Source organism: Pinus tabuliformis, chromosome 1_2 (assembly GCF_031772625.1).
Source record: "Pinus tabuliformis cultivar Carrire ecotype Pingquan chromosome 1_2, CPIR1, whole genome shotgun sequence".
NCBI classification, from domain to species: Eukaryota; Viridiplantae; Streptophyta; class Pinopsida; order Pinales; family Pinaceae; genus Pinus; species Pinus tabuliformis.
Genome location: NC_142298.1, coordinates 26,719,394 through 26,734,360, shown reverse-complemented (window position 1 = coordinate 26,734,360; position 14,967 = coordinate 26,719,394). Strand labels below are relative to the sequence as shown.

Here is a 14,967-nt window from a genome sequence, read left to right as displayed (position 1 = left end):
CCACAACAACAGCACCAACAGTTCTCTATTTTTATTGTTTTATACATTCCCATGCCTCTATCCATTCGTTTCCGCTTACACCACCTCTTAGGCTTCCTCCTCAGTCGCTGCAGCTTCCTCTGCACTGTGCAGGTTCACTGACTTTCTAGGGATACGTTGATTCTTTAGACTAGTCCAAACGATCCACGAAGAACACATCCTCCCGGTTTACCGTAACAGTGCTCCTTTTGGCAATGATTGTGGCATACACAGAGTTCTTTCAATTAAACAGAGATGTTTTGTCTCGATCGCAATCATAATTGCCATGATTCACCCCTTTTTCACTAACGTTTAGCCTTTTGAAATATCGGAACAGCCATCATAAGCCTTTCGGCTTAAAACACCCCATGCAAGCCAGACATTCCATTACACAGAGAATATGAGAAAAAAATAGTCAAACAGACTAAAAGGCAGACTTCAGGAAATATTACAATCGCACCTATTCCTGTATCGGGTCCACACTTAAATCACAATCAGTGATTCGAGACTCCCGGGGCTCCTTTATATATCAGACCCATGACTCCGCCGATGGCCGATGGCCGATCCTCCACTGCTCCGATGGACTGGATGCGATATGGTATTAGACCATAGTTAATATGCCCGTCGGGTCCACAGCCTATTGCAGTGGGTGCTTCCAATGTGGCAAGGCTTTACGGCTTGCGATATGCGACGGATGCGATCATAGATTAAGTCATCTTTGTAATGTGAGGCAGGTCCACGTGGATATGCATCGCAGTCGGGAGTTGCCCCTGGTGGAGGTCTGATGCGATCTCACTATCGGCGATCGCAATGGACACTTGACATATTGTAGCTCCCACTTCCGAAGTGCCGATGTGATACTCGCTATCGGTGATCAAAAGTCACATAGGTTCAAGGCTCGACGTTAACATAGACCCCTCATAGCGATGTGATGTGCCGGACCCGATACAACTCAACACTCCCATGTATAGAGTTTCAAGTTCGTAATTTGCTTCTGATAGAGTATTTTCCCTAGAGCCAAGTCTTTTGCCTCTGATAGTGTTAAACCTATGTATATGGGCTTTCTGTCTGCTGATAGTGTTAAATCATGCATACATGGGTTTTATGGGCCCGATAGTCTATATATATATATATATATATATATATATATATATATATATATATATAGATATATAAGGTTCTATGCCTCCAATAGTGTAAAAACACATATGTATGATATATGCTCCTCCGCCTGTATCTTCATGCATATAATTCTTTGTGGCCCAATAGCTCTTGATAATATAAATGCACCCATTGCTCCTCTCAAGGCTCTATCTTCTTCCTTATAGCTCTGCTTGTTCCTCTGTTGCTGAGATGGCTACCTGCATCCTCTTTTTTGCTCCTCTTGGCTCCTTTTGCTCCTCGAATATTGCCATATTGACATCAATGAAAATATGTGTCCAACAGTCTCCCCCTTTGTTATTGATGGCAATATTCTTCTACTCTCCCCCATTGACATCAATGGCAAAGGAATGCATATGGACTGCCCCTGTCAAACTACTCCCCCTGTCCTGCTACATCTTTATGAATGAACTTGAATGATGTTAAAGAAATAACCCCCATCTTTTGACGCAGATGTTCGAATGCTTCTCGAGGAAGAGGTTTCGTGAAAATATCAGCTATCTGCTCCTTAGTACTAATATATTCAAGGATGATGTTTTGTTCAGCTACTTGCTCACAGAGGAAATGATACTTGATTGGTATGTGTTTGGTTCTTGAGTGCAACACTGAAGTTTTGTTGAGACTGATAGAACTTGTGTTGTCACAATAGACGGTAATCGGTTGATCTGTACATATGTCGACATCTTTTAGAGCTTCCTTCATCCATAGTATCTGAGTACAACAGTCTGCTACAACAATATACTCGGCTTCAGCAATGGATAATGATATGGATGATTGTTTTTTGCTGAGCCAGGATACTAAATAATCTCCTAGGAAGAACGCATTTCCACTAGTACTTTTTCGATCATCTATACTTCCAGCCCAATCAGCATCAGTGTATGTAGTGACAGTCAGTGTTGAGCTCTTTGGGTAACAAAGACTGAAACCAAAAGTTCCTTTCAGGTATATGAGAATTCTTTTTACAACTAATAAGTGGGATTGTTTGGGAGTAGATTGAAATCTTCCCACCATTCCTACTTCCTGCATTATGTCTGGTCTTGTAGCTGTTAAGTATAGAAGGGCTCCAATCATTAACCCGTAATGAGATGCATCTACTAGAGGAGAGTCATCATCTTCTCTCAGTTTGCAGTTTGTGGTCATAGGTGTGCTCACTGGTGCACATTCCTCCATTCCATATTTTTTGAGCATGTCTTTTAGATATTTGGTTTGAGATATACACAATCCTGCTCTGGTTTGAGATACTCGAAGTCCAAATACGTGGGGAAACTCTCCTATAATTGACATCTCAAACTCTTTTGACATGATTTTAGAAAATTCATGGCTCATTTCATCATTATTACTAGCAAAAATCAGATCATCGACATAAACAAGAGCAACTAGTAACTTACTTTCATTTGTCTTTATGTATAGATTACTTCCAGCCACTCCCTTTTTGAAGCCTTATTGTTGTAGGTAGTGATCCAATCTTTCATACCAAGCTCTAGGAGCTTGTTTCAACCCATATAAAGCCTTTTTCAACTTACAGACTAAGTCCTTTCATGCTGTTAGATCAAAACCTTCTGGCTGCTCCATGTAGACTTCCTCCTTGAGTTCCCCATTTAGAAATGCTGATTTCACATCCATTTGATAGATTTTGAATCCATTTGGGCAAGAAAATGCCAAGAACATCCTGATAGCTTCCATACGAGCCACTGGTGCAAATGTCTCTTCAAAGTCAATTCCTTCAATTTTTTAATAGCCTTTGCAGACAAGTCTTGCCTTGTTTCTGATAACGTATCCTTCCTCATTCATTTTATTTTTGAACACCTATTTGGTTCCTATTATGTTTTTGTCCTTTGGATGAGGTACCAGCTCCCATGTCTTGTTCTTCTCAATTTGGGACATTTCTTCTTCCATGGCTTTTACCCAATGAGGATCCTTACTTGCTTCTGCAAAAGTTTCTGGTTCTATCATAGATAGGAGGGCAATGAATTTTCTCTTGGGTGTGATTGTTATCCTTCTTCAGGTCTGCACACCTTCATCTCTATCGCCAATGATCTGCTCTTCTGGATGATGTCTTTGGACATACTTCATCTTTGAAGGGGTATTAGGTGGTTCTCTTTCCTCTTCTTCTTCTTCTTCTTCCTCATCTATTTCTTCTTCTTTAGGTTCTTCTTCTTCAATGAGAAAGTCATCTTCATGTTATTCAATTTCCTTTTCTGGAAGATCTTCATCAACCTTACATCAATGCTTTCCACTATTTTATTTAGTTGATAATTGTAACACTTGTAAGCCTTGCTCTATGTAGTGTATCCAAGAAATATCCCTTCATCAACGCAAAAATCAAACTTTCTGGGTGAGCCATTATTTATTTTTATGAAGCACTTGCTTCCAAAGATCTTGAAGTACTTCACCGAAGAAGGTCTTCCTTCCCATAGCTCATAAGGAGTGTTTTCACAATTTGGTCTTAATTGAGTTTGATTCAATGTATAGACAGTTGTCCCTACTGCTTCTCTCTAGAATCTAGGCTGTAATTCTACTGTTAATATCATTGTTCTTGCCATTTCTTGGGCTGTTCAATTTCTTCTTTCAACTACCTGATTTTCCTGAGGTGTTCTGGCAACAAAGAATTCCATTTTAATTCTATGAATATTACGGAATTCACTAAATTCGTTTGATGTGAATTCTCCCCCTCGGTCTATTCTGAGGCACTTAATTTTTTAATCTTCTTCATTTTCTACAAGGGTTTTTAGATTCTTAAAACACTCAAAATTTTCAGATTTAAACTTTATAAAATATGTCCCCGTCATTCTAGTTTAATCATCAACAAATAACTCAAAGTACCTTTCTCCTTGGAGTCCCTGATTTCTAGTTGGCCCACACACATCAGCATGGATGATCTCCAAGGGCTTCAATATAGAGAGCTCCTTTGTCTTCTGGCTAGTTTTGGTCTGCTTTCCATGTTGACATGGACCACATACTCCTTGATTTGGTTTGAATAGCCTTGGGATATCTCGTACAACTTTGATCTTGTTGATATTCATCAGATTTTGGAAGCAAGTATGTCCAAGTCGCTTGTGCCACAACCAAATCTCATCTATCTGACTCAAGTAGCATTTATTTTCTTGAATCTTGTTCAGAATGTAAATGTTGTCTGATGTTCTCACCCCTTTTTCCACAAGTTCCCCTGAGGCAGAGTTCCTTATTTCACAGTCTTTGGTGCTAAAAATAGCCTTATGTCCCTGATCACAGATTTGGCTAACACTCAGGAGGTTGTGTTTGAGTCCGTCAACTAGCAGAGCATCTTGAGCTTTTTCTTTTCCTTTGATCAGAGTAATTGTTCCTTTTCTTGCAATTCTGTCAGATCCACTTCCAAAGGACACATTCCATTCCTTTTTTCTCAATGAGACAAACTTTCTTCTATCTCCTGTCATGTGTCTGGAGCACCCACTATCCACAAACTAATGCTTTCCATTATTTTGAGCATATAGAGTCAGGTAGAATTTAGCCATTCTGTAGTTCTTGCTACTCGTTTTTCTTCCTTCAAGTGGGGATTCTTGTTCATAGTGTCCATTATTGTAGCAGAAAGAGCAAATCAAATCTTTGGTCAAGGGATCAAATGAATTGAAGGTTTTGATTTGTCCCTACATTTTGGGGGCATATGAGTTGATTATTCGGTCATTTAGCTTTGTCTTTTCACTTCTGCGAGAGTGAGAATCCCTCCTGCTGTGTTGTTTGCTTTAACTTATAGATACTCGTACTTCATGAGCCATTTGCTATGTATCTCTCTGATTTTGTCTATTGAACATTTTGTTTCCTGTATAAACACCATATCTGGTTTTTCTTCTTTTATTCTATGGTTGAGATTTCTTTGTTTTCTTTTACTTGCTAGACCCCTAATGTTCCAGGTTGTGAGCTTCATTATGAAAGGTTTGTAAATGAGTAACTAGTAAGGTATTTCATCTTTCCCGAGTTAATCACGTGTTTCTCACACTCCGTCAGCAGCTCATTCTATCTCTCCCTTTCTCTTTGATGGCCTGGGTTCTTGGAAGAGGGTCCTGATGTTACCTCCATCGATTTTACCCCTCTATTTTCCTCTTTATCATGGTTCCTTTTGACTCCAAAACCCTTTCCTTGAGATCTCCAAAGGAAGAGTTGTTGCACTCTATTAAACTGCTCTCGTGGTAGAGAATCAACACCTTTGGTGCTTCCCTGCTCCAGGAACTTTTCTAGATCGAGATTCTCCCTCTCAAGAATCTCCTGTAGTTTGTGGTCCTCTGTACCAACTTCACTTGTGTCATCTCATGGTCCTTGCCAAGTTCCATAGTGCTTGGAAGATCCTCCTTTAGTTTGTTGTTCTCATTTATGTCCTCCATGGTAGCATATTTTTCCTTCTCTACAGGATTATCCTTTGGTGCCTGGTTCATTCCATTGTTCCCACCTTATTCTTCTAAAATCTTGAAACTGTTATTACTTGGTTGCTTATCCTCGTTAGTCTTCTTTTGGTACTTTTTTTCTCCTTTCCCTTTGCCTCCCAACTTGGTAAGGCCTTCAAGATCTTTTCCTGTGTTGGTTTTCATATTGTTCTCCAGTTTGTTTAGTGGGCAGTCTCTGAAGAGGTGCCTGTGTTCATGACATTTACGGCATCTGAATGGGACATGTTCATAGTCCACCGCCTGCACCCATTCTTCATCATATACTTCTAGAATGATTTCGTCCAGAAGTGCTCCCGATAGGTCCATTTCTACACATATGCGAGCGAAGGAGGTATATTTACCTCGCAGAGTCGCATCTGATATTTTTCAAAAAATGACCTAATTTATTGCCTATGGTTTTTAAGGATTCTGGCAGCCAATAATCTAAAGGTAGAGAGTAGAGTCTTATCCATACCGGTACCATTGTGAATGTTTCTCATTCTGGGACAAAATTCATCACCCATGGTCGCATGTAGAGGCCTGCAGTAGCATAGAAATATGGTCCTCCTTCGAACACTCTGTATTTATCCTCTAGGTTTGTGAACACCACTATGAAGAATCCCTTGGACCCAAGATGAAGGTTTATATCTCCCTTTGGTTTCCAGTGGTTTCTTATCCATGTGTGCAAAGCCTTCTTTGCTAGCCATATTCCCATAAATTTGCATATAACCACGTATGCCGCCATGTGATCTCTGTGCACTTGTAGCGCTAGATCATTTAAAACAACCCAGGGTTTACTAGTTGACCTGGGTTTACAGAGTCTTGTCACAGTCTTGTGCTTAGTTCTCTGACTGTTGTCTCCTATTCTCTTCTCTCTTCTGACTTCCTCGTGATTCTCTTCCTGTTCATGAGATTTGATGCTTTCCGGCTTTTTTGTGCTTGTCTTCTCCGTTTCTGCCTCCATTAGTTTCTTGAATCAATTTGAACCAGCCTCCTTACTTCTGTTCACAACTACATGACTGTAGGAGGGAGTGGAGCTCCCCCCTCCTTGCCCCTCCATGGTTACCAGCTCGCACCTGTCGCTCCCTGTTCAAAACCCTTGTTCCGCTCGCCTCCCATGGTTCCCTTCATTTATCTTAAAGTTATAATAAAAAAGAAAGAGAGAGAGATGTTTTACTATTAATTTAACAACTAGATTATAATTATCATAGTTATAAATCATTAAGAAAATTAAATATTTAAATAAATAAAATTTATCATTAGCCCTTTTTAAATATTTTCCAAATACTAAACGTTTTTCTATGATTTTTAACTTAATATTAAATTGGTTGAATTCGGCACATTCACTTTGAATAAAACTAGGAATAAAGTTGGAGTAGAATAAATAACCTTTAGCAAAATTCACACATTAACTTTTTCCATAGTAACTGAGATCAATTTTAACTAGGAATAAAGTTGGAGTAGAATAAATAACCTTTAACAAAATTCACACATTACCTTTTTGCATGGTAACTGAGACCAACCTTGCGTGTCTGGTTCAAGGAAAGAAGGTAAAACAACTTTAACAAACCAATTGAAACAAAGGAGAAATTGAAGAATAACATTCCAATAAATGTCTAACCTTATTTCGTTTTGTTTGCACTCAAAACATCAAAGTGAGATCTGGTTAATACCCTGGTAGAATTAGTTTGGATCCCATTCCCCAACCTGTGCACCATAGAATTTGAATAACCTAAAATGCAATGAAGAGCTATGGCAGAATTAGTTTGGATCTCATTCCCCAACCTGTGCACCATAAAATTTGAATAACCCAAAATGAAATGAAGAGCTCTAGTGCATTGCATTGGATTTCCTCATAGCTATCAAATCCTTGGTCTATGATAATTGATACGCTCAGACATTACTAGTAGACACACGAAAGAAGGAAAAAAGGATAAACTTATTGAATTCAAGAAAATCAATTTCTTGTAATAAGAACATCTTCGTGCCTTGAAGCTCTTGATAAATTGTGATCTGTCTAAGAGAGGCTCCTCTGTTATGCTTTGGAAATGTTGCACCAAAGCAGATTGCATTTATTTGTGGATACTTGGCTCTTTCCCTCGAGTATCTCTGAATTTTGAAATCCTGTTATGTGACGTGTGATCCATGGTTGACTTGTGAAAAACTTTGTATTTCTTTCCCCTTCTTTAATCCATTGCATTCTTGATTTCTGTCTCCAGAAGATCTCCTCTTACTGGCATTTGCTTTCCCATTCTTGTTGAAGAGAGTCAGCTTGCATTTTACTTTCCTTGGTAAAGCCATCTACGATGAGGATTTGGTTAATTCCTTGTAGTTTCTGTTCAACTTCTCTTTTGGCTTTGAAAATATTGTCAAACTCATTTTGGTTCCATTCTTTAAGCCCGAGTTTGATGTGTTTCAGTCTCTGTTGCAGTAGGAACATCTTTGTGCCTTGAACAGACATGTCTTCCACCCAACATTTTCCAATATTAGTGATGAAGTCAGGGTGAGTGAGCCAAACATTTTCAAACTTGAAAGGTCTGTTCCTCGGAGTGCCTATAAAAGAAGCTTCAAGCTAGATAGGCCAATGATCCGAGCCTCCGAAAGGAAGGGTTAATGAAGTCAAGTCAAGGCCAGTGAGATGGGGGTCCTTCGAGATTATGAATATGTCTAGTTTAGAGGCAACTTGAGAAGCCCCTCCCCTCTTATTGTTCCAGGTGAAGGTGCCATTTATTGTCTCCATATCCACTAGCCTCATGTCGTTTAGGAAGTTCTGGAAGGCAATGGAGTCTCTGCCTAGTATTTTGGTCCCGCCTTTATTTTTCTATAAGAAATCTAATCATATTAAAGTCCCCTCCCAGAATCCAGGGCATAACAAGATGTCTCTCTCCCAGCTCCTCCAGTGAGGTGAGAAGCCTGAGTTTGTCTTCAAGTTTTTGAGGACCATAGACATTTGTGATCATATAGAGTTCCTTGTCACCCAAAGGTTGGATTACCATCAAAAGGTAGTTCTTGGATGCTTCAACATCCAGGATTCCAAGTTTCTGGGGATTCCAAAGAGTGAGAATCCCTCCTGCTGTGTTGTTTTCTTTAACTTCTAGATACTCGTACTTCATGAGCCATTTGCTATGTATCTCTATGATTTTGTCGATTGAACATTTTGTTTCCTCTATAAACACCATATCTGGTTTTTCTTCTTTTATTCTATTGCTGAGATTTCTTTGTTTTCTTTTACTTACTAGACCCTTAATGTTCCAGGTTGTGAGCATCATTATGAAAGGTTTGTAAATGAGTAACTATTAAGATCTTTCATCTTGCCTGAGTTAATCATGTGTTTCCCACACTCCGTCAACAGCTCATTCTGTCTCTCCCTTTCTCCTTTCTGGCCTGGGTTCTTGGAAGAGTGTCCTGATGTTAACTCCATCGGTTTTACCCCTCTATTTTCCTGTCTATCATGGTTCCTTTTGACTCTAGAACCCTTTCCTTGAGATCTCCAAAGGAAGAGTTGTTGCACTCTATCGAATTCCTCTCGTGGTAGAGAATCAACACCTTTGGTGGTTCCCTGCTCCATGAACTTTTCTAGATCAAGATTCTCCCTCTCAAGAATCTCTTGTAGTTCGTGGTCCTCCATACCAACTTTACTTGGGGTCATCTCATGGTCCCTGCCAAGTTCCATAGTGCTTGGCAGATCCTACTTTAGTTTGGTTTTCTCATTTATGTCCTCCATGCTAACATCTTTTTCCTTCTCTACAGGATTATCCTTCGGTGCCTAGTGCCTAACCGCATATGTCACCATGTGATCCCTGTGCACCTCTAGCGCTAGATCATTTAAAACAACCCAGGGTTTACTGGTTGACCTGGGTTTACAGAGTCTTGCTACGGTCTTGCGCTCAATTTTCTAACTGTTGTCTCCTATTCTCTTCTCTCTTCTGACTTTCTCATGATTCTCTTCCTATTCATGAGATTTGATGCTTTCCGGATTTTTTGCACTTGTATTCTCTGTTTCTGCCTCCATTAGTTTCTTGAATCGATTCGAACCAACCTCCTTGCTTCTGTTCACAACTACATGACTGTAGGAGGGAGTGGAGCTCCCCCCTCCTTGCCCCTCCATGGTTACCAGCTCGCACCCATCGCTCCCTGTTCCAAACCCTCGTTCCGCTCACCTCCCATGGTTCCCTTCATTTATCTTAAAGTTATAATCAAAAAGAAAAAGAGAGATGTTTTACTATTAATTTAACAACTAGATTATAATTATCATAGTTATAAATCATTAAGAAAATTAAATATTTAAATAAAGAAAATTTATCATTAGCCCTTTTTAAATATTTTCCAAATACTAAAGGTTTGTCTATGATTTTTAACTTAATATTAAATTGGTTGAATTTGGCACATTCACTTTGAATAAAACTAGGAATAAAGTTGGAGTAGAATAAATAACCTTTAACAAAATTCACACATTAACTTTTTCCATAGTAACTGAGATCAATTTTAACTAGGAATAAAGTTGGAGTAGAATAAATAACCTTTAACAAAATTCACACATTAACTTTTTGCATGGTAACTGAGACCAACCTTGCGTGTTTGGTTCAAGGAAAGAAGGTAAAACAACTTTAACAAACCAATTGAAACAAAGGAGAAATTGAAGAATAACATTCCAATAAATGTCTAACCATCTTTCGCTCTGTTTGCACTCAAAACGTCAAAGTGAGATCTGGTTAATACCCTGGTAGAATTAGTTTGGATCCCATTCCCCAACCCGTGCACCATAGAATTTGAATAACCCAAAATGCAATGAAGAGCTATGGCAGAATTAGTTTGGATCTCATTCCCCAACCTGTGCACCATAAAATTTGAATGACCCAAAATGAAATGAAGAGCTCTAGTGCATTGCATTAGATTTCCTCATAGTTATCAAATCCTTGGTCTATGATAATTAATAAGCTCGGACGTTACTAATATACACACGAAAGAAGGAAAAAAGATAAACTTATTGAATTCAAGAAAATCAATTTCTTGTAATAAAAACAAGTTCTTGAATTCTTGATATATGTTGCAAGGGGGAGTTATAAAAACTATACCTAAATAAAATAAATTCAACGGAGTTAGGAAAAAAATGTAAAAGTTAAAAAATAAAAAAGTTAAATAAAAAATAAATAAAACTTAAAACAAAAATACTAGTAACTAATAGAAAAATAGAAGTTACCAAAATACACTAATAATAAGACCTCAACCAATCACTTTACAAATAAATAAATTTAAATAAAATAAAAAATAACAAAAATTCAATTCCCATTTTAAACTATGAATGAACGGTAAAAGAAAAAACAAATTAATATGCTATAAAAACAAAAGGGAGTTGTCTATAATGCGACTTTTTGGAGATTCCAGTGACGGAATCCACCAGAAGAAATTGAGCTTAAATCTTGATTTGTTGTAGTTAAAATGGTTTTTTAACTGCATATTTGTATTAAGCACCCTGAAAAACCCCTCGGACGCTTTGATCGTGCAGAAACTAGTTATCAAACTTGCAATTCCAGTAAATTGCTGCCGGATTTTGACCGAGAAAACCCACCGGAAAAGCTTCCAAAAAATCACATTATATACTATATGTAGTGGATATAATAAATACTCAACCTTCAAAAAAACAATCCATACTCAAAACGTAACTATACGCATAGGTTATGAAAGTATCGAATCAATCTTATTTGTCATTCAGAGCTTCATGTACGAACCAGGAAGACAGGAAATAAAATTAAGCCTTTCACACACAAAATGAAGAGGGAAGTCTGTGGTCACTCGTTTTTACGAAGCAATTGTGATGTACCGAACGACGACCCAGGAGACCTGTGCCATATTATATTCTTCACCAATAATCAAATGAAAATTTAGGGGACCCGTGCTATATTGTATGGTTTGTGAATCATTAAATGAAAATTCAAGTCGTCAGTCAATCTTGATAGTCAGTCCTAAAAAGCTCTGGATTCAATCTTGATAGTCGTTAGTCAATCTTAACAAGTCCAGACATATTGTGTTTCTGCCTTCTCCGTTTCTGCCTCCATTAGTTTCTTGAATCAATTCGAACCATCCTCCTTACTTCTGTTCACAACTACATGTAGGAGAGAGTGGAGCTCCCCCTCCTTGCTCCTCCATGGTTACCAGCTCGCACCCGTCGCTCCTTGTTCAAAACCCTCATTCCGCTCGGTGCCCATGGTTCCCTTCATTTATCTTAAAGTTATAATCAAAAATAAAAAGAGAGATGTTTTACTATTAATTTAACAACTAGATTATAATTATCATACTTATAAATCATTAAGAAAATTAAATATTTAAATAAAGAAAATTTATCATTAGCCCTTTTTAAATATTTTCCAAATACTAAAGGTTTGTCTATGATTTTTAACTTAATTTTAAATTGGTTGAATTTGGCACATTAATTTTGAATAAAACTAGGAATAAAGTTGGAGTAGAATAAATAACCTTTAACAAAATTCACACATTAACTTTTTGCATAGTAACTGAGATCAATTTTAACTAGGAATAAAGTTGGAGTAGAATAAATAACCTTTAACAAAATTCACACATTACTTCTTTTCATGGTAACTGAGACCAACCTTTCGTGTTTGGTTCAAGGAAAGAAGGTAAAACAACTTTAACAAACCAATTGAAACAAAGGAGAAATTGAAGAATAACATTCCAATAAATGTCTAACCATCTTTCACTATGTTTGCACTCAAAACATCAAAGTGAGATCTGGTTAATACCTTGGTAGAATTAGTTTGGATCCCATTGGATCCCATTCCCCAACCCGTGCACCATAGAATTTGAATAACCTAAAATGCAATGAAGAGCTATGCCAGAATTATAAAATTTGAATAACCCAAAATGAAATGAAGAGCTCTAGTGCATTGCATTGAATTTCCTCATAGTTATCAAATCCTTGGTCTATGATAATTGATAAGCTCAGACGTAAAAAGATAAACTTATTGAATTCAAGAAAATCAATTTTTTGTAATAAGAACAATTTCTTGAATTCTTGATATATGTTGCAAGCGGGAGTTATAAAAACTATACCTAAATAAAATAAATTCAACGGAGTTAGGAAAAAAATGTAAAAAATAAAAAATAAAAGAGTTAAATAAAAAATAAATAAAACTTAAAACAAAAATACTAGTAACTAAAGAAAAATAGAAGTTACCAAAATACACTAATAATAAGACCTCAACCAATCACTTTACAAATAAATAAATTTAGATAAAATAAAAAATAACAAAAATTAATTCCCATTTTAAACTATGAATGAACGGTAAAAGAAAAAACAAATTAATATGCTATAAAAACAAAAGGGAGTTGTCTATAATGCGACTTTTTGGAGATTCCGGTGACGGAATCCACCAGAAGAAATTGAGCTTAAATCTTGATTTGTTGAAGTTAAAATGGTTTTTTAACTGCATATTTGGATTAAGCACCCTGAAAAACCCCTGGGACGCTTTGATTGTGCAGAATCTAGTTATCAAACTTTCCACCAGAAGAAATTGAGCTTAAATCTTGATTTGTTGTAGTTAAAATGGTTTTTTAACTGCATATTTGGATTAAGCACCCTGAAAAACCCCTGGGACGCTTTGATTGTGCAGAATCTAGTTATCAAAATTGCGATTCCAGTAAATTGCTGCTGGATTTTGACCGAGAAAACCCATCGGAAAAACTTCCAAAAAGTCGCATTATATACCATATGTAGTGGATATAATAAATACTCAACCTTCAAAAAAAACAAACCATACTCTAGAAGAAGAGGGCTAGTTTAAGACGGCCCGGAACATTACAACAGTACAAGGTGAGGGAGTTAACAAGTTGGTAGTGATTTTTTCACATTTTAATTTTTATTTAATTGTAGATTTAAAAAATATTTTAAAATTTGATTAAAAAAATAAAATTAATTAATTTTACTTAATTATATAGAAAAACATTAATGAAATACTCAACGTCACGTTTTTTTCCTTATCCTCTCTCTTAGTAATTTTTTCCACACTCTCAGTGTGGATAAGCATTTCGTGATCGCTAGTTTAAGAAGACCCGGAACATCTGGAACAAACCCGGATGTCCAGGAGCGATTAGCGCGCCTTCTGATTCATCCCACGCCGCCCAACTAGGGGGGATCAACCTTCATAAGAATTTCGTGCAGTATACGCTACGCTAAGACCAAGTTTGGGATGGCTAGCCCCGCCTATATATAGAGTGCCATTCGTGGTATACAACATCAAATAAGCTCAACTGCAATTCCTTCGTTGTATTGCGCTGTTTTGTAGTTGTGTTTAATTACTTGGTGGTGGACGTTGCAATGGGGGCAAGAACATTAGCAGTTTCGATTTATGTTACAGCAATACTAGCTTTGATATTTAACGTTTGTCTTCAAGGTAAGGTTACAGTAATCCCTTGACTGCATTGCATCGTATTTTATGTACGTAAATGAGTTTAGATATGATAAAGAAATATTTGATATCATAAAGAAATATTTTTTTGCTTTTGTAAGTGCAGGAGCTACGGGTGCGACGTTTGTGATCCAGAACCAGTGTTCATACACGGTATGGGCCGCAGGAATTCCCGTAGGTGGCGGTCAAGCGTTGGGGCAGGGTCAATCATGGAGTGTTGACGTGCCCGCAGGAACAAGCTCAGGTAGATTTTGGGGACGTACTGGATGCTCCTTCGATGCCTCTGGTAAAGGAAGCTGCAGCACTGGTGACTGCGGTGGCGTGCTCAGCTGTACGCTCTCGGGACAGTCTCCTACAACGCTGGTTGAATATACTCTGAATGGGGGCAACAATCAAGATTTCTATGACCTCTCTGTAATTGATGGTTTCAATGTCCCTCTCTCCCTAACTCCCTCCGACGGTAGCTGCAAAGCACTGACTTGCAAAATGGACCAGTGCCCAGATGCCTACCTATATCCCACTGATGACACTAAAACCCACGCTTGCGCTTCTGGTGCTAATTACAACATTATATTCTGCCCTTGATTAGAAGTTTATCATACTGAATTCTCTGGTCGTTACATAAAATACATCGTTAGTAAACCGATTTCTATGTAGTACCATAGCTATAATAAGAGTATTACAATCATGTTGATTGTATTTTCATATTTATAATAAGAATACCATTGCGTGCATGGTCGCAAGAAGTTCTATCCTGTAAAAGCCAAAGGTGTTTTACTTCTACTTTGCAAATGAGTAATGCTATTTTGGAAAACTTAAGGGGTATATGCATCAATTTGGATATCTTTTAAGGGATCTTAAATGATTTAATAAATAATTAAAGATGATTTTATAAATGTTAAAGTAAATAATTATAGATAATTTTATAAATATTAAAGTAAGGAAATGACTACACATTTATTCGAAACCTA

At 37.4% G+C, this 14,967-nt stretch overlaps 1 protein-coding gene across 1 annotated transcript; it reads left to right on the top strand.

The window, feature by feature from the left end:
- Window positions 1–13,821: 13,821 nt before the first annotated feature.
- Window positions 13,822–14,742, top strand: LOC149204177 (thaumatin-like protein). The gene is made up of 2 exons (XM_089393228.1): window positions 13,822–13,981; window positions 14,103–14,742. Exons 1-2 carry the CDS (start codon window positions 13,906–13,908, stop codon window positions 14,579–14,581), a joined length of 555 nt encoding a protein of 184 aa, XP_089249354.1. The 5' UTR covers window positions 13,822–13,905; the 3' UTR covers window positions 14,582–14,742.
- Window positions 14,743–14,967: the final 225 nt, after the last annotated feature.